Below are 24823 nucleotides of genomic sequence, written 5' to 3' on the forward strand. Positions count from 1 at the left end.
ACGCCTGTAATCTGCCTAAAAAGCACCAGAACTTGTTTGTTTGAGGTTCAGGCGTTTTGGAGTGGAGATGTGAACCATCACCATAGAGAATAATTTATTTTTTTACCCCTTCAGCATTTTGTAGCTTGAGGTTTCAAGCTACAAAATGATCAAGTGTTAATGGGGTAAGCCTGTGTAGACTTAGGCCCCTTTCACACGGACGGATAGAACAGTGCTTTTAGCTGGGGATTTTCTAGTTTTCTACCCCAGATAAAAGCACACAATGCTTTCCTATGGCCCTATTCACACAGTGTTTAGCTGCGATTTCGTTACATGCGGTTCGGTGCAAATAGAATTCAATGCGTCCAGGTGCGATGTAGCGCAGCTATATGCACATAACCGCAAGTAATCGCAGTCTTTTGTGTCAACTGCGGATAGCAGCGTGAGAAAGGATTCAAGGGACCAATTTTTTTTTTTTAAGTGTTGCTATGGGAACGACTATTAGATAACTGCAGCTGAACGCAACTGCACAGAAACGCACAAACGCAGGTAATTGCACTGTACAAATGCAGCTGATTGCTGTTCCTGGAGTCTTGAATTTCACAGAAAAAAAAAAAAATAACCATGCTAAACTGCGGCAGAACAGCCACCCATGTGAAAGGGGCCTTAATGGAAAGCAGATTTTACATTACATGAATGCAATATTGGTACATAGCTGGAATTTAACACAAAAAAAAAAAAAAAAAAGGCTGAACAAAAAGGTGAACTTGGCCTTTGGGTGAGGAATATCCAAACTCTGCTGCCAAGGTGAGGCTGTGAAAGACAGTTTCAAGTCACACGTCATACACCATGGCAAGGCTGAGCACAGCAAAGTTTCTCCAAGGCAAAAGATTACAAAACAGATTGGGGAGTCAAGATGTGCTGTTCAAGCTCTTTACAAGAAAAGCAAACAGGTAACACTGAGGACTGTAGATGTTAGTGGTCGACTAAGGAAACTTAACGCAGCAGATAAAAGACATCATGATTATTTCCCTTTGGCGTCAGATGATGTCCAGCAGTGCAGTCAGCACAGAACTGGTAGAAAACAGTGGGACCCAAGTACACCCATCTCCTGTCCTGAGAAGTCTGGCCAGAAGTAGTCTTAATGAAAGAATTGCAGCCAAAATTCCATACCTTTGATGTGGAAACAAGGCCTAGTGTCTCAACTATGTAAGAAAACATAGGAACTGTTGGGTGCAAAAAAATAAAAAAATGACAGCAGATGCTTTGGACTGATAAGTCAAAATGTGAAATTTGGCTGTAGCAAGAGGCAGTTTATTCAGCAAAAAGCTCTAAAGTAGTATAACGAAGCATGGTCAAGGTTCCTTCCAAGTTTCGGGCTGCTTTTCTGCAAATGGAGCTTGAGATATGGTCAGGATTAATGGTGTCCTCAATGTTGAGAAATACAGGCAGATATTTATCCATCATGCCATACCGTCAGGGAGCCATGTAATTGGCCCCAAATTTGTTCTGCTGTAGGACAACAACCCCAAAGAAATCCAATGTCATTGAGAACCATCTGCAGCGTAAATAACACGGGAGTCCTGGAAGCGATGGAGCCCTGATCTCAGTATCGAGGCAGCCTACTTTCACAGAAAATCTGTGGTTAGCGCTCCAAGAATGGTGCGCAAGTGTTCCTAGAATTGATGCCGTTTTGAAGGCAAAAGGTGGTCAAACCAAATATTGATTTAGATTGCTCTTCTGTTCATTTACTTTCAATTTTGTCAATTGATAAAAACAAACACACCTTCTGAAACATTCTTAATTTACAGCATTTTTCACACTTTTAAACTTCTGCACAGTACTTTAATTCATTAATCCTGTGTAAAATAGTGAGATTTTTATACCTACTGTAAAACATGTTTCTTGGCGTTAATTGAGGGACAATTCAGACACACAGACGGGTTTTAAAACTAGGAGGATTAGACACTAGCAAGCCCTCAGTATTTCCACTCCTCTACCAAGCATCCCTTAGTTTAGTAAGCAGTACACAGGACACAAAAAACAGAGGTGGGACCTGTGTCACTCAATCAACTGCAAAAATCCCATTTTCTCATTCATTGAGGGACATAGGAATTCAGATAGTCAGGTTATCTAAAAGCAGTACACCCGAGGGACTGGACAACACAGCAAAAACACTATAGGCCTCACTAGGAGGAAAGGTGATCGCCTGCAATCCAGGAGCTTACTGAGAAACCAATGTACAAATCTGAAAGGATGGGGTAAATCTCTCTACTAGACACAGGAATCGGACAACACAACCAAGAGGAAAGCATAGAGGATCAACCTGCTCCTCCAAATGGATAACTGCATCTCTGCCAGAGGGAAATGACAGCACATGGCACAAACCCCAAACCTGAACCAGCAAAAGGCTGAATAGAACCCATAAAAAAAAAAAACACACACCAGGTGGACCAATAACCAAACCCCAATAGAGGGGGGGGCAAAAACATGATGTCAACCCCCACAAGGGAACAGGTTTTTAAAGAACCCAACACAAGACACTCCCAGGTAAAAGGGATAGTCAGTCTACATGGAGAGGCCAAGTCTGTCATCCCTAGCCCTTCTGGTCAAAGGGATAAAACTCTGAATAAGGAGGGTTGCCCAGCCAGGCTCACTAAGCAAGGTAAACTAGAGAAGATTAGTACATCCTAATAACCCACAAAAGGAGTAAGGAGACTCCTGAGTCCACTAGTGACCCCAAGGAAGCAATTCCAAAAAGACATGACAAAAAGGAAGAGAATGCCAGAAGACAAACACCTCAAGGGTAGACAGGAATGAACTACACCACATTCCTAGAAAAAAGTTTGCAAGGCAAATACTGTCAATTCACAAATGGTACCTGCAGCACCTACTGACAATCCAGGGGGAGAGAGAGAGAGGGTTTCCAAGACAAGAACTCCGTTCGCAGGAAAGAGGTGAAGCTGCTACTGGTTGAGGAGGCACATAATCAAAAAGTCTTCTCAAGGCACCAACTGAAAAGGGCTAATATGACCAGCATCACCCAGTACAGGGCTCCAACAACTTACTCTGTTGCAGAGGGGACTTCCAGAGATGGCATGCAAAAAACCTATATGGGACTCAGACGTGAAGCAAACCAATTGTTCTAAAAGAACCAGACAGGCCTTTGGGGAGAGGTTACTGCAGCAAATAAAATGCCGCAGGAACTGAAAAGCTGTGTACCTACCATTTGTATTTTTTTTGTGCAACCCGTGCAAGGTTAGTTCAACGATCTCTTCGGCTGAGCTGATGTGTTCTGACAAGGGGACAGCCCCACCCCACCAGTACACTCCGATCGGGAGTCAGTCGGATGGTGGTTTTCCAGCATGCACGTCCAACAGACCAACATACACGGGCCGAATGTCGGACTTTTTTTTTTATATATAAAACTAGCCGTTGTCTCCCAAAATTCAGCCCTTGTGTACAGGGCTCAAGGAGAGCCTACCCTAGTTACTTAAATGATTACCGATGGGGGCAGAAAAAAAAAAATAGGAGCCGAGGGGGGCATCCTGGGGGAACCCAACTCTGGATAACTTGTAGGACAGGGAGATCCTCTGTAAAGAAAGGATCCTGCAGGGTATCCAGCATCATTAGGAGCAGTTCATGTTCCACAGATAGGAACCATTGTTGAGAAAGGGGGGCCAGATGTGGCACAGCTCCAGAACCTGAAATATAAGGGCTAAAGCAAGGGTGTCCAAGGTGGAAAGAATTTAGACAGAATAGGTATACTGCAGGGTCTTGAGACAAATGAGAACAAGCAACTGAAGCACCAGAGCTGTATACAAAAGTGGCCACCAAAGAATCCTCCAGGATGCACAGTTAGCCTCACTTTTGAAGCAGTGGGGGTGTACCTTAAAAAGTGTTACTTAACCCAGCAATATGAAAATAGTTACTCTGCCCCCCACAGCTTATAAATATTTTTTACATTAAAATATTGCCACTATATACCTTTTTGGCTGATCTGTATGCCACAGTCAGTGATAAACTGCACAGTTTCTTCAGTCCTGAGAGTTCAGGAAGGAGGAGAGTTTCACTGCACCCTGTATACACGCCCATATGTGTGATGTCAATATGTGACCTGGCTAGTTAAGCTTAAAGCGGGAGTCCGCCGTTTTTTTTTTTTAAAAGCCAGCAGCTACAAAATACTGCAGCTGCTGACTTTTAAAATAATGACACTTACCCGCCCAGCGCGCCCACGATGACGGCACCCGAAGCCGATCTCTCGATAGTCTCTCGGGTGCTGCCGCCGCCATCTTGGGTATGGGAATCAGGAAGTGGAGCCTTTCGGCTTCATTTTCCGGTTCCCTACTGAGCATGCACGAGTCGCGCTGCGCAATAAGGATGGTCCCCGCTGTCTCTGGGATCCGTGTGTTTCCCAGCAGGCAGTGGGGGACCTTCGGAAAGCGGCGTACCTTCTGCAGAATCTACGCCGGAAGTGGGTGCAGATACCTGTACTGTACAGGTACCAATGAGCGGAAGGTCCACTTTAGGGTGGACCTCCGCTTTAACTAAATATTCTCTACAGCATAAAAGACAACTGAGCATGTGCAGGTCGGCTGTGTTAGCTGGCCTTCCCTGGATAGACAATGCATGGAGGGAAGGATCTATGCATACAAAATAAAACAGCCCTTTTACACAATGCAGAGATCTGGGGGCACCTGCTGCAGAAGTAGAAGGGAAGAAATTAGCCAATTTTTGCTAGCTCATCTATGAGCCGGAGCACAGAGCCCTGCATATCGGTAAAGCTTGTCACAATCAATCACATCTGGAGCATAATCCTCCTGCGTTCACCCCAGCAAAGGAGATCCCGATGGAGAGAACCCTGACATGGTTTAACTAATTAAAATCAAAGCCAACAGTGGACAAAGAACAGAACCAAGAAGCTCAAGCAAGATTTGAGAAGGGATTCTGTCAGCTGAATTTTTATAAAGCAAGCACACCTACCTCACTGCTGGTGCTCCCATTTAGGTGGAGTAGAAATAGCGAACCTTACAATGAATTCCCTTTCAAAAAGGGAATTCCCAGCACATACTTACACTGGATAACTCAGGGTGCTTACAATATAGGGGAATGCCTCAAATAGTAGGTGCAATGGAAAAGTCTTTGTGCAGCTGCAAGAGCTCTAAAATACCCAATGCGGGAGAAAGCTGGCTAATCTTACAAATGCAGAGTAAAATGTACTACATCAAAAAGGAATGGACACAATCCCCTGTAAATATGGGGTGACAGCAGGTAACTGCAGTGAATCAAACACACTCTTCAGAAATTGACTAATGAAACTAAATCTGAACCAGTGATGGTCCCAGGGACCAATGGTCCAGCCTGAGCTAAAGGCTCTGGAGGGTCAGAGACTCCGCAGGGGGTGGTGTTGCAGGAGATTTAGGCCCTTAGCCATTAATGTGTGCAAAAAGTACACATGGTCGAAAGCCTTCAACAAAAAGGAGGAGGTCCCTGAAAACAGAACCAGGAACTTTGTCACACTTCAAAAGATGCCACTGAAGATGACCCAACAATTCTTCCTTCAGATGATTTCGAGTAGACACCACCAGAACTGCTAGAAGAGTATGGGCTGGGGTCATCAGCAGTAGCAGTACTGTGCCATCTCTTTGCAGACACATTGTGGCCACGTAACAGTATGCAAGTCCAAAGCATTAGGAAAGGCTTCAATTACTTAGGAACCCAAGGCAGACAAGCTGAAGGTGACCTAGTCACAAAAGCAGCTGTAAACCCTGCTTGGTCATTTTTACCTACAGGTAAAAAACAAATAAAATTGTGCTAGTCAATATTATACGATATACTACTAATAGTGCTTTAACACAATAAAAGAAAAACATCATAAAGTATATACAGTGCAAAAATTTTAATAAATAGTGAGATCACTAAATGAATAAATCAGTCCTTAGTCTGGTGAGAAAAGTCCAAAAAAAGATGAATATATATTCCACCACCAAGTGATTAGTATAGTCTTCTATGGCACACCACATGTAGTAATCAGGGACTCTTACCAGACAATGGGGACCATCTATCACTAGGATGGTCAAGTGAGCAAGCAGAATAACCTCTGCAAGGTATTGAAGCCTGACCCCTAAGGGCGATGAAACAGCATATGGATCCTTCACTATAATCTTCCCCTCGCACCGGGATATCCCAATCATCCAGGAAAAAGAGGTTCATAGCAGGAAAAGAATCTCCAAATAGTGCAATATCATTTAACATAGGAGTTTATTGAAAGTGAGCCAAACGGCTACTTACAAGATATAAAATTTGTATGCGCATATATAAAATCCTTTCCAGCAAACACCCGCACTTCCAGGGGTCATGTGGGGTGTGACGGCATCAGCATATAAGGCTTACCTGTAGGTAAAACAAATATCTCCTACATGTGCACATTATGCCATTGCCTTGCAGGTTTTTTTTTTGCAACATCCATGGTATACATTCGCTTTAAGGGGGGGGGCAATGGTGTCAAGGAAGCGTCAGACGCGTGCGCTCACACACCAGAATCGAAAGTAAAGTAGCTGTTATCTTTGTTACTCTGCTGTTAGGGCCATTACTTCTGAGATAATGGAGGTTTTTAACATCAAATAGTGTTGTTTTAGATAATACTGCACTACAAAGTTTTCGGCTTTCTTTTTTACAATTTATTGCAATGAGCTTTGAGGAGTTTTGCCTGCTGTAAGGAGGGAGGTTTAGAGAGCCATCTGAATTTGTGCAAAATTAACCAGTACACCTGGGTCCCAATGCAGAGGCCAGTACCTGAAGTTCACTTTCTAGGCTAGCAATGAATCTCCAGTCAGCCTCCAAAGCTAGTCTCAGGTAATGCCAATCCAGATAGATGCTTTATGGAGACCAGCTCAAATAGGAATGTAGTTAGGAATCTCAACTGATGTTGATGAAAGAGGAATACAGAAATACAAAAAAAAAAAAAAAAAAAAAAAAAAAAAAAAATTACCATACTTTTCTCAGGAAATCCTGGAAAGACTTCCATTCTCCTAGGACACCAGCAAAAAACTTAGGTTTGCCAAGAAAGTGTTATACTGGAGGCATTTGAGAAAGCATGGAAGGGCGCAACACGCCAGCAAGGCAGGAACGGAGTGACATAACCATGCTGGGAGGAGCCAGACGCCATCTTCCTGAGTATGGAGATCGCTTCGGAGTACATGCATGCTGTAATATGACACACTGATGCGTCTTTACATTGTGCAAGTGCAATATTTTTCTCTTTAATAAAAACTGCTGGCAGTATTACACTATTGGATTTTTTTCAGCATATATAAAAGCCATTTTTGCATGAACTGCGGAGCATTGTAAATAAGACCAGGGTGCTCCTGACCCGTTGCTTATTGAATGAAAGCACAGCTGACCTCCTTGAGAAATGAAGGGGTCCACTGCATCAGGCGAGGAGACAACCCAGCTCTTTTGGCGACTCTGTGGTGGAAGATTTCAGATGGTGTTGAAGATTTACTTATCCATATACTTTTTTTTTTAGGATTTATGGACAATAATCATGATTGGACTACATATGGGATTGTCTTCACAAGATGAGCTGTTATTTCATTAAAGTATGCATTACATGAATACTGATAAGATTTGAATTTGAAGTAGGAGAGGGCATTTTTTGCCAGGAAATGCTTCATGGTTATTTATAAACTGGAGGCTGGCTTGCGATTTATCAGTGTCCAATCCTCCTGCAGGCAGTATTATAGCCCAACTATCTGAATTATTGGCCCCTCAATGAATGACAAAGAAAATTGATAAACTGCAGTTAGTGTCTTTGAGAGGCACAGCTTGCTACAATATTTACATTTATGCTAAGCACTGCACTTCTACAAGGGTCAGGTACCTGCAGCTCGTGTGCTCAGAGGGATTCTAATATGTACAAGGCATCCTAGATCCTTAGATTAAGAACCTCAAATAACATATGCCTTTCAAGCTGAAGAATGGAACATGCAAATTAAAAAAAATTGTCACCAGGTAAAAGAAAAAAAATGGCACTTGGTAAGTGGGAACATTTTATAATGTATACATTATATTTAGTATTCATTACTGAAGTCTGCTGTAGGAAGAACACAAAGACCCTATATTGCAGCTTCATTATACTTAATTTGTAAACGGACCATAAAACACATAATAAATGGATAGGGGTCTGTGCACACAAACTGCTTTACAGGCACCTAGGCACTCTAGCTGAACTACTCTTATCCTGTCTTATGGACGAATAGAGCAGCGGCTCGGGAGCAAGCACGTAGCTGTGCCCACAGGGTAAGCAGCTTTCTCTGGGGGCACTGCTTAAGGGGGAGGAGCCAAGAGTACCAGCGGGGGGGGGGGGGGGGTTCCAATAAGAGGAGGATCGGAGCTGCTCTGTACAAAACCAGGTAAGCATAACATGTTTGTTATTTTTTATTTTTAAATAAGCTTTAATATCACTTTAACTCTAATAAACTGAGTGTAGCATTCCTGTATAATTTTAAGATAATATCTGCTATCATTACAATACAGAAGGAAACAATCTTTAATTTCCCAGAAAGAGTATATCTTTCTATTACAATTACTAATTCTTGGTATTTAGAATTATTAAAAGAATTTGGAGTATTCCACCAACATAATATTCAAATTCTAATCAATGTAATAAAATGTGGCAGTCACAGTTGGACATTTGGAGTATTCCACCAAAATATTATTCAAATTGAAATCAATGTAATAAAATTTTGGTGGTCACAGTTGGACATTGTGTGTAGAAGGTATATATACCTGCCCAAAATGGTGGCTGTATCATCCAATTCCTGGGCTGCTCCATGAGTCCAGGGCCAAAAAACTCCAAAACAGCTTGTAGGTGTTGAAGAGCAAGATAATGTGACTGTGTGCTCTCCAGAGCCTTGGCTCACGCTCCCCAATTAAGGAAGGACATAAGTATCACAGCCGGGCAAATTTGCTGGCACTGGCAAGGATTATACTGGACAAGTTTAGCAATAGGTTGCAATCTTGCTTGAAGCCAGTGCTGCATAGCATCAAGAACTTACAGCTAGAAACATTAAAGGAAACGGGAGATCAGATATGAAATTCAATTGAAAGAAAAAATGAAAATCACTTTCCTCCAAGTTCCCTTACTTGCTTGCTTTTTACCAATAAAAGTAATCTGCTTCCCATTAAAGTAAAGACAGATCATGTATATGTTATCAGGGTGTTAAGATGTATGGTCAAAATGTTAAATTTTAAAAAATATACAGCATCATGCATCCGTAGGATGCCAGGTCTAAAATATCCATATTCAAAATCAGTAACTAGGGCATACAGCCTCCTGCTCCATAGTTAAAGAGATTGTAAAGGATTGCTTTTTGTTTTAAAAAAAAAAAAATAACAAACATGTCAAACTTACCTCCACTGTGCAGCTCGTTTTGCACAGAGTGGCCCTGAACATCCTCTTCTGCGGTCCTCCAGGGGCTTTCACAGCTCCTCCCCACATCAGATAACCCCCTAGAGCACTCTTTCGAAGGGGGCCATCTTGCAGGCGTGCTCCCGAGTCCAGCATTTGCTAATGCTGGACTCGACCCCATCAGTGGATTTGATTGACAGCAGTGGAGGCCAATGGATGTGCTGCTATCTATCCAATCAAGTGTCGGGACCCCGTGGAGCGAGGGACAGCACATTCCCGAAGAGATGAAGGGGCTCAGGTAAGTAAAACAAGGGGGCTGGTGACTGCAAGGTGTTTTTTCACCTTACTGCATAGGATGCAGTAAGGTGAAAAAACACGAGGGTTTACAACCCCTTTAAATTTTACAAATTACACCAATTACAGAGCACGATAATAAATAGGACCATAACCCAAAAATTTGTGAAAACTGGTGCATTAAAGATGTCTCGATTTGTACAGACAAATCAAGATACCCCAAACTGTTTCTCTCAAGTCATGATTTCAATACAAATAGTTAACTTATTGCTCAAAATTTCTGAAGCAATTGGCTCATATCTGATCATAAATAGGCACCAGCTGAATAGCAACAGATTGTTAGCACCTGAAAGCTACACTTGACCAACTGCTTAAAAGAAGAGTTTATAAAAAGCCATACTTACATGTCTTTGAGTGCTCGCGGCTCAGCATGTGGTTTGCAAGAGGTGCAGTGTAAGTTAAGCACTGCAGCACAGAGTTGACAAAGCACGTATTGCCAAGATTTTGGAGACCAGCTCCAACCTTCTGCATTCGCTGCCATTTCAGCCTTATTTTCTCTGCAGGAAAAATAATCTTTTCTGGTGTGCCAACGCCATCTCCTGGTACTGCCAATGCTGAAAAACAAAAAAGAAACAGAAAAGTTAATGTTGTAACGGAAAACTTTATTTCAATAAGATAGATTTCATAAAGCGTAAAAAAAAAAAAAAAAACAAAAAAAAAAAACCACATGCATGTCTTGTGTAGCCTAATACTGCGGTATATTGACACACGCTGGGTATCCAGTTGGCCTTAGCCATGGCTCAGTACACATACACATTTCTGATGCACCAGAACCATTAAAATTAAAACCTCTATTTCCTGACAGTCATTTTACAAAGAAAGTTTAAAGCGAACTGGTGGCTATGAGAAACACTGGCTCTACTTTATTGGAAACATCAGGGCCAAATGTAGTATGAAGGTAGACAGCCACTAAAAACAGTCAGGCATAATATAATAATGGCTGGGGCAATTGTGGTAGGGGTACAACAATGGAGTATAACAGAAAGAAGGATGGGGTTTAAAAAAATCCAACTGAGGCAGCCAATGACTGTCTACAGGAAGGAGAAGACACCACATCTCACCACAGCCATTTACTTTTTGAGCAGAGAGAACAAAAAGGCTGATCATTTTTTCAATAAATGGTTATTTTCAGTGTTTTCTCAACTCCAGACCTCAAGGTGCACCAACAGGTCATGTTTTTAGGCATTCCCTCAGATGAAACAGCTGTGGCAATTGCCAAGGCAGTGAAACTGATCAAATCACCCGTGCAAAATAATGGTAGGCCTGAAAACATGACCTGTTGGGGCGCCTTGAGGACTGGAGTTGAGAAACACTGGGTTATTCCAAAAACTTTTACAGTGAGGGGGGAAAAAAGTATTTGATCCATTGCTAATTTTGTACGTTTGTACGACAAAGAAATTATCAGTTTATCATTTTAAAAAACAAAAATATCCAGAAACACATTTAAAAAAGCTATAATATGATTTGTATTTTAATTTGTGAAATAAGTATTTGACCCCTTCGCAAAACATGACTTAGTACTTGGTGGTAGAACCCTTGTTGGCAATTACAGAGGTCAGACATTTCTTGTATTTTTGCCCACATCTCAGGAGGGATTTTTCCCCACCCCTCTTTACAGATCCTGTCCAAGTCATGAAGGTTACGAGGCTGACATTTGGCAACTCAAACCTTCAGCTCCCTCCACATTTTCTTGAAGATTAAGGTCTGGAGACTGGCTAGGCCACTCAAGGACCTTAATGTTGCCATGGCCATTTTTTTTCGGTCATGGTCATGCTGGAAGACCCATCCACAAACCATTTTCAATGCCCTGGCAGAGGGAAGGAGGTTCTCACCCAAGATTTGACAGTACATGGCCTCGTCCATCATCCATTTGCTGCAGTGAAGTTGTCCTGTCCCCTTAGCAGAAAAACACCCCCAAAGCATGTTTCCACCTCCATGTTTGACGATGGGGATGGTGTTCTTGGGGTCCTAGGCAGCATTCCTTCTCCAAACACAGTGAGTTCAGTTAATGCCAAAGATCAATTTTGTTCTCATCTGCCCTCAACACTTTCATCCAGTTCTCCTCTGAAGTTTGCTAATGAACATGTAAATGATTTAGACAAGCCTGTACATGATCTTTCTTGAACAGAGGGACCTTGCGGACATTGCAAGATTTCAGTCCTTAACGGCGTAGTGTGTTACCAATTGTTTTCTTGGCGACTATGGACCCAGCTGCCTTAAGATTGACAATATTCTCTTGTGTAGCTCTGGGCCGATTCCTCTCTGTTCTCATGATCATTGAAACTCCAGGAGGTGAGGTTTTGCATGGAGCAGTGGTCTTGTAGCCCATTCCAGCCTTGTGCTGCTGACTTAATAATCAGACACTCACCGGTCCCACGGTCCAGTGATGCGGATGCAGGAAGCCTCAATCCTCTGCAGCGCCGGCATTCAAACTGTGTTCGCAGTGCGCACCTGGCTGTGAAGCCACAGCAAATGTGGCTTCACAGCCAGGTGCGCACTGCGAATGCACGAGCCGAGATTGGCCGGGCAATCTTCTGGGACCTGCGGCGTGTCCCAGAAGATTGCAGGGAGGGAGGAAAGGTGATCTTTTTGGCAACAGAGGAAGTGGGAGCCTCTAAAATCAGGGTAAACCACCCCCCACTCCAAAAAAATTAAAATAAATAAATCACATGCCAAATGTGGAATGTCAGGGAGTCACCAGCACTTAAAAGCAAAGTTCCATTTTTGGGTGGAACTCAGCTTTAAAAACGCAGAAGTGGAAGCTCTGCTTGTTTGCACCCTCCTTCCCCTTCCACTTCTGGGTAAGATCCCTTCACGATATACGAAATTAACAGCCCCTCCTTCCCCCCGCTGCCTTTTGGGAGAGACACAGGTCCCAGAAGACAGGAATATTTACAAAAGCTCAGCACAACTCCTGCAGGCGCAGTAGGAAACAGGCTGTAAAGCCTCAAGGCTTCGTTTCCAGTTTCCCCATCATAAGGATGCCGGCGTCAGGACCCGAAGCCTATGGACGAATCGACTAAGGGTGCCGACATCGCAGGATACCTAGACAGGCAAGTGTCCTTATATTAAAAGTCAGCAGCAAAAGTATTCGTAGCTGCTGACTTAGTTGTTTTTAATACAGGCCGGAACTCCACTTAAAGACCTTGGTTGAGGGTTTCTCCCATATGACTCCCCCACTTGTTCTCCTGTAAATCTAAATCTGGTTATCAGCACATTCATTGGGAAACCCCCCCCCCCCCACACTGTTTGAATGCATTGTAGATGCTCCCCATTCCACCACACCCATAAGATTTTGTTCATTATAGCAAAAGGTGGTCTTATCCTGTACGGAACCCTTCCTGGTCCTAGAACAAGGACACAAAGTGGCGTTGAGACCCAGAATTTCCTTCCTACTCAAGGTAGTTTCAGACTAGTTTTGACTTGTGTGACAATTTCTGTACTGACCATTCGAAAAACAGACATGGAGTTCACATCCAACAAATTTTATAGCCTGCACATGCAGCTTTTGTTTGCCGAAAAAGTGAAATCCGCTGTCGAAAGCACCGTACTAACTCTCTGAAAATCCGCAGACAAATTTTGCCATCTAGTTTTCATAGCGTGCGTACAGGCCTTTAGTCCGTAGGGTTCAATACCGAGTTGGACCACCAGCTATAACAGCTTCAACTCTTCGGAGATGGCTGTCCAAAAGATTTAGTAGTGTGTCTATGGGAATGTTTGACCATTCTCCCAGCAGCACATTTGTGAGTTCAGGCACTGATGTTGGATGAGAAGGCCTGGCTCGCAGTCTCTGGACTAATTCATCCCAAAGATGCATCTGGTTGAGGTCAGTGTATATAACGTAGATTATGGTGTCGGGGGGAGCACCAAAATACACCTTCGCCTAAGTAGATGAAAATCCTTACACCGGCCCTGCTTAAGAGTTCCTTTCACTGGAATCAAAGGCCCAGGCCCAACCCCATCAAATGATTTGGAGGGATTGCCCAATACTCTTAGCAATACAGCGTGGATGAGCAAATTTGGGGTGGAGGAACTTGAGTGGCCTGCACAGAGTCCTGACCTCAACCCGACAGAACACCTTTGAGATGAATTAGAGTGGAGATTGCGAGTCAGGCCTTCTCATCCAACATCATTGCCTAACCTCACAAATGCGTTTGTGGAAGAATGGTCAAACATTTTCATAGACACACTCCTAAACCTTGTGGATACCCTTCCCAGAAGAGTTGAACCTGTTATAGCTGCAAAGGGTGGGCCAACTCAACATTGAACTCTACAAACCAAGACTGGGATGCCAATATAGACACACACAGTTAATGCTTACCTGCTCTGTGCAATGGAATTGAACAGGGAAGCTGCGATAGTCCTCTTTTCACCTGCGGGCTCCATTCTATAAATACAGACAGCACAGCTTGGCCCCATCCCAGTGTCACAGGAATTAACTGAAAGTTGCAGGAGCCAATGGCTCCCGTTGCCTTAGTAAAGCCTGTGATAGTGGAGACAGCTGCTGCAGGCCGGGACTTTGTTATGCAGCGCATCAGGAAAATATTCACAGCGCTTCTTTTTCCACATTTTATGTTACAGCCTGATTCCAAAATGGATTCAATTCATTATTTTCCTCAAAATTCAACAATACCCCATAATGACAATGTGAAAGAAGTTTTTTTTAAATCTTTCATTATGTATGTGTGTGTGTATATATATATATATATTTTTTTTTTAATATATTATGAGTTAGAAGATAGATAATCTCTATCACATGTACAAAAAGTATTCAGTCTTTGCTCAATACTTTGTTGAAGCACCTTTGCCACAAACACCAGCCTCAAGTCTTTTTAAAAGTATGATGCTACAAGCTTGGCACACCTATTTTTGGGCAGTTTCTCACATTTTTCTTTGCAGGATCTCTCAAGTGCCATCAGGTTGGATGTGGAGCGTTGGTTCACAGCCATTTTCAGATCTCTCCAGAGAGGTTAAGTGTGGGCTCTGACTGGGCCGCTTAAGGACATTCACAGAGTTGTCCTGTAGCCACTCCTTTGTTATTTTGGCTGTGTACTTGGGGTTCGGCTGAAAAATAAACCTTCACCCCCGTCCGGAGGACCAGAGCGCTCTGGAGCAGGTTTTCATCAAGGATGTCTCTGTACATTGCTGCATTCAACTTTCCCTCAATCCCGACTAGTTTCACAGTTCCTGCTGCTGAAAAACACCTCCACAGCATGATGGTATTGGTACTTGTACTCAGTCTTAAAAAAGTGACATCGGTACAACCCTAGCTGTAACATAACAAAATGTGGAAAAAGTGGAGCGCTGCGAATACTTTCAGGATGCACTGTATTTGTAATAAAAATTAATTGAGTATGAAAAGACGTGTAACAAGGTAAGGAAACTTTATAAAGATGGAAAATTATACAGTCAGTACTGTTCAATCATTTATTAAGTGAAAATTCAAGGCTCTCGATACCAAGCCAAGGCCAGGAAGACCCAACAATTGCAGCCTCAACTGCTAGAAGAATTGATTGGGAAACAAAGAAAAAACCCACAGATAACTGTAAAGAAAAATATAGTGACAAGAATACCACCCCCACTGTAAAGCATGATTGTGGCTCACTAATGTTTTGGGGGGGGGGGGGGGGGGCTCTAAAGCCATTGGGAATTTTGTGAAAATTTATGGAAAGATCAATTCAGCATATTGTACGAAAATACTGGCAGACAAATTACATTCTTCTGCACATGCCGTGCATGGGACACTCTTGGACTTTCCAGCACAACAATGACCGCAAGCAGAAGGCCAAGCTGACCCTCCAGTGGTTATAGCAGAAAAAGGTTAAGGTTCTGGAGTGGCCATCACAGTCTCCTGAACTTAATATCGTGGTTGTAAACCAACAAAAAATAAAACACCCGCAAGACAAAAAGGCATAATGAGCTAGTATGCATAGCGTACTAGCTCATTATGAAATACTCACCTTACATCGAAGCCCCAGTAGCGGTCCCCATACGCAGCACTGGCATTGCTCCCAGAGTTACTTACGGGTATTGCTGTCGTCGGCGCTGTGATTGACCGAAGCCGCAATGGCCTCTGTCGCGCGCATGCATGCAGGAGCTGCCGCAAACGGCACACTCACTAAAGCCATAGCTATCCGGGGTAGCTACAGGTAAGCCTCATTATAGGCTTACCTGTAGTAAAAAGCGGTCTGTAAGGGTTTACAACCACTTTAAAACGTGCGGTTAATGCAAGACAACCAAAGACTTTGCATGACCTGGAATCATTTTGCCAAGACAAACGTGCAGCTATACCATCTGCAAGAATTCGGGGGCCTCATAGACCACTCTTACAAAAGACTGCGCATGGTCAAAGGGGGCACTACAGTGTTAAGAAATAAGGGTATGCAGACTTGAACAGGGGTCATTTCATATATTTACTTGTTGCCATGTGTGTTAAGATTGTGCCATTCCGCATTGACCTACAATTGAATATCAATCCCATAAGAAATGCATTTTGCCTGCTTACTAATATATTCTTTAAAAATGGTACATACTGCAGATTACCAATTCTCCAATTTGGGTATGCAAACGTTTGAGCACAACTCTACGGGATGGGGACCCAATAATGGTATCCAAACATGTTTTACCTTAATGTAAGGAATGCATTAAGGTAAAAAAATATTTAGGCTTTGGGACCACTTTAAAATGGTATATTGCACGATAGGCATTAACCTGCATTCAGTTATGTTTTTTTTTTTTTAAAACTGCTCATCTGTGCATCCAGGGCAGGTTAAGGCCCCTTTCACAGGGACAATCCGTTCAGGTCTGCCTGTCAGTTTTTTTAGGCATACCTGAACAGACACGCCATAGAGGTCTATGGAGGGACGGATGTAATCGGTGACATGTCCGCTGACATCTGACCCGAAAAAGAGTGATCCATCTGCGGGTCGGGTGAAGACTGACTCTACGGTCCATCTTCATCCGATCCCCCATAGGGGAGAGTGGCTCTCCAACAGGACCATCCCTGCACAGAGTGCAGAGACAGACCTGTCATCTGCCTGCTCAGCTGGGATTGACGGAGTGATCCTCCGCTGAGCAGAGCGGGCTCCGTACAGACACGTCTGTGTGAAGGCGCCCTAAGTAATCCGAACGCTTCTAAACCATGTACAGTGGATATAAAAAGTCTACACACCCCTGTTAAAATGCTAGGTTTTTGTGATGTAAAAAATATGAGACAAAAATCATTTCATGAAAAATTTTCCACCTTTAAATGTGACCTATGAACTGTACAACTCAATTGAAAAACAAACCAAATTCTTTTAGGTGCAGGAAGTAAAAATAAACTAAAATAAATGTGGTTGCATAAGTGTGCACACCCTCTTATAATTGTAGATGCAGTTGTGTTCAAAATTAAGCAATCACATTCAAACTCACGTTAAATAGGAGTCAGTAAACACCTGCCATCATTAAAGTGCCTCTGATTATCCCCAAATAAAGTTCAGCTGTTCTAGCAGGTCTTTACTGACATTTTGTTAGTCGCATCCTAGAGCAAAAGCCATGGTCCGCTGAGAGCTTCCAAAGAATCAGAGGGATCTCATTGTTAAAATGTATCAGTCAGGAGAAGGGTACAAAAGAATTTCCAAGGCATTAGATATACCATGGAACACAGTGAAGACTGGTCAGGGAGGCTACCAAGAGGCCTACAGCAGCATTAAAGGAGCTGCAGGAATATCTGGCAAGTACTGGCTGTGCGGTACATGTGACAACAATCTCCCGTATTCTTTATATGTCTGGGCTATGGGGTAGAGTGGCAAGAAGGAAGCTCTTTAAGAAAAACTTCCAAGCCCGGCTAAATTAAAAAAAAAAAAAAAAAAATGTATTAACTGCGGGAAAATGTGTTATGGTCTGATGAAACCAAGGTTGAACTTTTTGGCCATAATTCCAAAAGACGTTTTGGAATACCAAGATGTTTGGTGCAAAAACACTGCACATCACCAAAAGAACACCACACCCACAGTGAAGCATGGTGGTGGCAGCATCATGTTTTAGAGCCGTTTTTCTTCAGTTGGAACAGGGGCCTTAGTCAAGGTAGAGGGCATTATAACCAGATCCTAATACCAGTCAACATTGGCACAAAACAAAAAAGGGCATTTTTTATCATCTCGGCAAGCCAAGATCTCCTGGGCCACAAGAAACACCTCCTTCCCTTTTTGCTTGATCCTGCGAGAAGGCGCAGAAGCAGAACTGGAGGGAATGCATAGATCAGTGAAAAACAGATCCCACGGAAAAACCAAGGCATCTGTTCCACATGCCATCGGATCCCTTGTCCTTGACACAAAGTTGTTGATCTTGTTGTTGAACCTGGAGGCAGATTCACGTCCGGAACTCCCCATTTTTGGTATGACGACAGAAAGCTGTCGAGGTGAAGGGACCATTCTCTAGGGAACAACTGTTGGCGTTTGTGATTGATATAGGCCACAGCTGTGGCATTGTCAGATTAGATCCTGACAGCACAATTCAATGGTCTGAGCGTCCAGGCATACTGCCCGAATCTCTAGAATATTGATGGGCACGTTCATCTCTAATTTGGACCATTTCCCTTGGACAGGCGATTCCACGACTGTTCCCCAGCCCAGAAGGCTGGCATCTGTTACCATCTTCCAGGTGACTAGTAGAAAGGATTTTCCTTTTTGAAGATTCTTGGATATCAACCACCAATTGAGGACTGACGCGCTTTGGGGGATAAACGCATTGGGAAGTCCAGAGCTTGGACCTTCTTGTTCCAAGTTGGAAGGATACTGCTTTGAAGCAGTCTTGAATGAAACTGCGCATAAGAAATGGCCTCGAAAGAAGCTACCGTCTTTCCCAACAATTTCATGCAAAGTCAAATAGAAGGATTATTCTTTTATCAACTGATTCAGTTCCCTTATGGAACTGATCCTTTCCTGGGGCAAAAACACCCTCTTCTGAGCTGTATCTATGATCAGCCCCAAGTACTGCAATCTCCTTGATGGTTTTAAAGAGGATTTTTCTAGGTTGAGAATCCAACTTAGGTATTCCAGGTAGCTGACTGGTGACCAAACTTTGGTTTTAAGCGGGCTACCGATTGATCTATCAAGAGTAGATCTAAGTAGGCTAGTATCGTTATACCTTGAGCCCCTAACCCAGTTAAAGGAGGTGCCAGGACCTTTGTAAACACTCGAGGTGCAGTAGCTAGACCGAAGGCAGAGCTACAAACTGGAAAATAAAATTTTGTACCTTGAAGCATAGAAATTTCTGGTGAGCGGGAAAAAAATAAATAAATAAAATAAAAAAATCGGCACATGGAGAAAAGCATCCATGATGTCAATTGATGCCAGAAGTTCTCCTCCTTGTAGTATGGAGACTACTGATCGGATTGACTCCATGCAAAAAGAACGTTATTAAAAAAACGGTTTAGATGTTTGATATCTAAAGTGGGTCTGACATACCTGGTAGGTTTTGGAATTTTGAAAAGGTTTGAATAAAACCTAATCCTTGCTCTTCCAAGGGGACCACTGATATCACTCAGACAAGGGATGATCCAAAGCTAGAAAGGCAGACTTTTTTGATTGGATCTCTGGGAAAGTTTGATCTGAGAAAACGAGGAGACGGGAACCCTCTGAACTCTAGTTCGTAACCTAGAGAAATTGAGGAAGCCCCCTCATCTGTCTTGACATTGTTCCTGCCAGACTCTTGAAAACTGTAGAAGCCTCCCCCCCCCACTCGAGCGAGCGGGGGTGCCCCTTTATAAAAGAGGCTTTAGTATTTTGATTTGTGGGCTTCCTCCCCCATGTCCTCTTTTGGCCCTGGAACTAACCCTGAGGTTTACCTCTTGAATCTGACGCCCCTGGCACCAGAGAAGAAGCATGTTTTAAAAGAAAGAATGCGTAAACTTCTTTAACCGGTAAAAGGGAACTTTTGCCATTTGAAATTCTCTGGCTATACCTATCCAGATTGTCTCCAAATAATCGTTCACCATGAAATGAGAAACTGGACAAGAGCTTTTGCATGGCATTTTGGCTGACCAATTTTTCAACCATAGGATTCTATGCACATATAACCAGCCCGAGCCATGAGGCCTGGAGAAAATAAGCTTTCATATCGTCTACTGTAAAACATAATGCTTCTGATATTCCGGCCAAATCTTAGGCCTGCTGATCAGGAATAATCCCAAGTACCTCCATAAAATGAGATACTTTGATTGCTGCCAGCGCAGGCTGAACCTGCAAGCAAAATATAGCTTTTGAAAAAAGAATTCCAACTTCTCATCTGTTGGATCCTCTAGCATATGAGCCTTGTCTACTAGACAAGTCAGTTACAGAGGATATAGAAGCATCAACTGCTGGAAATCCCCATTTCTTATAGAACTTTTCCTCCATAGGATAACGTATTGAAAAAATCGAGGAAAAAAACGTTATCTGGGTTTTCCCACTCAGAATACATAAGCCTTTTTAGCCATAAACGGCTAGGAAAAGCATGAACAGATTCAGAAGGCTTTAGTGAACCCAAACCAGAAGTGGGCTCATCGATTGACTGCGCTTATTGGCAGTAAAAATGTGGAGTGGACCAATTCAGTGAGACTGTACCAGCCAACTTTCGTATTAGGTTCTTCAGACATCAGCCTCTTCCTGGTCCCTTGAGAGAAATTTGTCATCTCTTGCCCCTTGTTCCTCAGCATGAGGGTCCTGAGCAATGGAGAGGGACTTCTTATGCTTAGTCCCACTCTGGGATGTAATTAAAGCATTTTTGCTCCAAACTTAGAATGGTTGGAGAAAAAAAAAAAATAATCCTTAGTCATATATACAAGGGCTGTAATGCTAAAAGCATCTGCAACCCATGTCCCTCATGATGGCTCATTCTGACCAGCCATATTATTCTCAGGGGAGGATGCCCTCTTTGAGATGGGTCTGGGCTCCCTAGTGACTATAGTCTTTCTAGAGCCCTTTTTTGAAGTGATTTTAACCTCCATTCTGACCATAGCTTGATGCACAAAGCAGAGGTACTACCAGAAGGAATGCAAGCATTGCTTGAGCAATAGTCCAGCTCTGCTGCTATTAATGCTCAGCCCGATGCAGTAACAAAATGTGTCTAGGGACTGCCTGTGTCACCAAACAGATAAAAATAATCACACACATAAATATACACACACATTCGCTTGTGTCCCTCAGCAGTTTGCCTTTCAAAAGAAAGCTTTTCTCCTCCAATCCTATCGGACAAACAGAAATGGCGGGGGGGGGGGGGGGGGGTGCCTGGAAGCCGCCGAGCGTGTGTAGTTTGCGTTTTTTTTTTGGAGCGCTCGTTCCCTGAAGAAACAGAAAGGGGGGGGGGCGTCTGGTGGGGCAGATAAAACCCCCAGACTTACCGGAGGTCTACTGCTGGCCAGGAAGAGAAAACTGCTGCCTCCTGGACACATCATGGGCTGAGAAGCATGAGACGCAAGTTCTCTATACAGTCCCCAGTGGTGACACATAGGCATGACATTTACTAATTAACCACTTCGCATCCAGGCCAATTCTGACATTTCTCTCCTACATGTAAAATTCATAATTTTTTTGTTAGAAAATTACATTTTTTTTTAGCAAAGACCCTAGAGAATACAATGGCGGTCGTTGTAACTTTATCTCGCACGGTATTTGCACAGCAATTTTTCGAACACTATTTTTTCAGAAAAAACAAAGGTTAGCCCAATTTTTTTGCATATGTGAAAGATGAAGATACGCCGAGTAGATAGATACCCACCATGTCTGCTACAAAATTGCACACGTTTGTGGAATGGCGCCAAACTTTGGTATTTAAAAATCCCCATAGCAGACGCTTTCAATTTTTTTACTGGTTACATGTTTTGAGTTACAGAGGAGGTCTAGGGCTAGAATTATTGCTCTCGCTCTAACGTTCGCAGCGATACCTCACGTGTGGTTTGAACACCCTTTTCATATGTGGACGGGACTTACGTATGCGTTCGCTTCTGTGTACAAGCTCACGGGGACAGGGGCGCTTTACATTTTTTATTTTATTAATTTTACTTTTATTTTTTGTTAGTTTGACTCAAAAAAAAAAAAAAAAAAAATTGATTACTTTTATTCCTATTACAAGGAATGTAATGTCAATAAGACCCCACATCTCACCTCTAGGCTGGGAAGCCTAAAATTAAAAAAAAACGTTCATGGCTTCCCAGCCAATGTGGCGCCGTTATTTTAAATGCAGAGGCCGGGCGTGACGTCATAACATCATAACATAACATCCGAACGATCAGAGACTCCGGGGACATTCTGGTTCGCCGGAAATCTCTGATACCATCCGGGGGCCGGCGGATCTTGCGACTGACTTGTCCCCTCCCGCCGCCTGGAAGAACGATCAAGCGGAGGAACAGCCGCTATGATCATTCTTATGGTGCAGGGAATCGCCGGCTGAAAATGCCGATATCTGAATGATGTCTGTAGCCTCAGGTATCATTCAGATATAACACCACAAAGCCCACAACGTCATATGACGTACCTTGGGCGCCAAGTGGTTAAAGGAGACATTCATAAGAAAATTGACAATTTCTTAGAAAAACTCCACTTAACTTTCCCACCGCAGGGTTTTCTGTGGTAAACCAACAGACCCAATCTTCACCCTTCACGGTGGGTTCCGTTAAACCTTCAGGAGCTGGGGATCCTCGGGGAAAGCCACAATCCTGGACCTGTAATAGCACTTCCGCCAGTAAAACTTAATGGCCTTAATTCCAAAAAGCTCTCTAAAAAGAGAAGCGTTACAGGAAAGACCTTGTTTCTTCAGATACGCGGCTGGGGTAACCTTCAATTTGGCCAAAAAGACACTTTGAATGGATATGGCTAGCCCCAGCAAGGATTGCTCCAGTGGAGCTCAGCACAGCACATCTTTACTCTTGACCAACACCTTAGACACTGGCGAAAAAAAACTGATGTACTCCCACCAGTGGGAGGGGTTACATAGGGAGTGCACTTTTTTATTTAGTGCGTGCCAGTGTCCATCACCTGAAGGTGGCCTATAACCCACATAGTAACTACTATGGCTCTGTGTCCCCTGATGTACGATAAGTACATGTAAAACAATGCTGTATTTTCTAGATATAAACAATATTGTGGGTATATACAGGTAGGTACATATTGGACTATATCGCAATGAATTTTGTAAAGCAATGTTCACTTCTTCAGGAGATATACTGGATTTGACTATATATGGAGAAACTATGACAAAAAAATAACTGATTATTGCAGTAGAACATTCTTCACTCCCTATGGTAGACTGAATATACTTACACATAAATTTAAGGATTTAAAGCATAACCAGATGCAGAGGATTGTTCACAAAAATAGGGCAGACAGAGGGACACCCAAAGACACTCCAGTAGCTGAAGGTAGAGCAGACCAACCAGCCAGGGCATACGAGAGACCCAAGAAGACAAGACAAAGTTGGATAAAAGGCTGTGGGAAAACCAAAAAGGAAGTACATACTTATAAAATATAAGTAATATACCCAGTAGTATGTTCATCAGCCTAAAGTGACCACAATACAGAGTAAACAAGATGTGTGTACATTTATGGATAAACAGGAGGAGGAAGAAAAAAAAACAAACGACAAAATAAAAAAAAAATGCCAAGCCAAAGACTAATGAGTATTAGGATAGTAATAAAACATCAATAGAAACCAAATCAGTAAAAAAAGCCCAAAAGAGTCTACACAGTACCTGTCATGCAAGCAGCAGTAGAAAAGTCACATCAAAAATGGTATGTCAGCAGTCCAAAAGGATAAATGAAAATCCTGTCAAAATAGGACCCCCTTAAGCAGCCCCAAGCCTGAAACATGCCTGCCGCCCTAGCGTCATGTGGAAAGGAGGCAGGATGCCTCAACCAACCCCCGCCATGCAAGAAATAGCGACAGGGTGCCACCAACAGCATTGCGAGCAGGTGTCATCACGTAGTAAGATGGTCAGCACAGGCAGGCAAACCAAAAGGGGAGACAGACATGATGTGGATGCCACTCAATATCGGTGGGGAAATAACAGCCGGGAGCATAATATCACCACTCACTTTTGTCCGTTTCATTGCATTGTTTTTTGGTTTCCATTTTTTCAGATCCTGTTTCATTCCCATTTGCTTCATTTTGTCTCTGTATTTATTTCTTTATTTTGTCTTTTAGCAGCCCGAGGGGCTATGCCAGGCCCCTGGCTGTTTTTTCCAGCTGGTGGTGGGTGGCATCCGCGTCATGTCGGTTACCCCTTTGGGAGATTACGCACCCCGCCACTATTCCTTGTACGGTGTGGGTTTGTTGAGGTGTCCAGCCTCATTTCCACATATGATGTTTGGGGGGGGGGGGCAAATCCTTTGTAAGGATTTTCACGTATCCTTTTGGGCTGCTGACATACCATTTTCAAGTTAATTTTTCCTACTGCTGCTGGTACCACAGGTACCGTGTAGACTCTTTGGGCTTTTTTTTTTTTACTATAAGTTTCTATTGAGGTCTTATTAAGAAGACTTTTTAGTCTTTGGCATGATGTATTTTTTTTTTTCTTCTTCCTCTTGTTTATCTAGACATGTACACACATCTTGTTGACGTTAGATGGTGGCCAGTTTTTTTTTCTATGTTAGTATGTCCTTTTGGTTTTCACACAGCCTTTTATCTACCTTTGTCTTGTCTTCCTGGGTCCACGGTATGCCCAGCTGGACGACCTGCTCTACCTTTAGGTCCTGGACTGAGCATGTCCTTGGGTGCCCCTCTGTCTTTGCACTATTTTTTGCACAATACTCTAGATTTTGTTATCCTTCACATCCTTACAGGGGTTGTACAGTCAGAAGGTTTACCTTAATGCATTCTATACAATAAAATAACAAGCCTTCTGCGTGCAGGAGCCCCCCCAACACTTACCTGAGGTCCCTCTCTGTCCAGCGATGTGCAAGTGCATCACAGCTGTCATAGCTCTCCCTCCTGATTGGCTGTGACAGCAGCAGGCCATTGGCTGCAGCCGCTGTCAAAGTCAGCTAGCCAACCAGGAGAGAGAGAGAGAGAGAGAGAGAGAGAGAGAGAGAGAGAGAGAGAGAGGTGGAGTGTGGTCGGGGA

General features: G+C 43.1%; 1 protein-coding gene across 7 annotated transcripts in view; it reads right to left on the reverse strand.

Annotated features, from left to right (window-relative positions):
* Positions 1-24823, reverse strand: part of USP42 (ubiquitin specific peptidase 42) — a 128112-nt gene that overhangs the window by 69107 nt on the left and 34182 nt on the right. For 6 of the 7 annotated variants that reach the window (XM_077449021.1, XM_077449024.1, XM_077449022.1 and 3 more), the window contains one exon: positions 10090-10299. In XM_077449021.1, coding sequence (XP_077305147.1) covers positions 10090-10299 — 210 coding nt within the window. Of the gene's footprint in view, positions 1-8769; positions 9041-10089; positions 10300-24823 lie in introns of all 7 variants that reach the window. The other variant, XM_077449027.1, reaches the window with a different exon arrangement.

The sequence above is a fragment of the Lithobates pipiens genome, unplaced genomic scaffold (assembly GCF_037356315.1).
Source record: "Lithobates pipiens isolate NorthernLeopardFrog02 unplaced genomic scaffold, aLitPip1_a1.2 Scaffold_22, whole genome shotgun sequence".
NCBI lineage: Eukaryota > Metazoa > Chordata > Amphibia > Anura > Ranidae > Lithobates > Lithobates pipiens.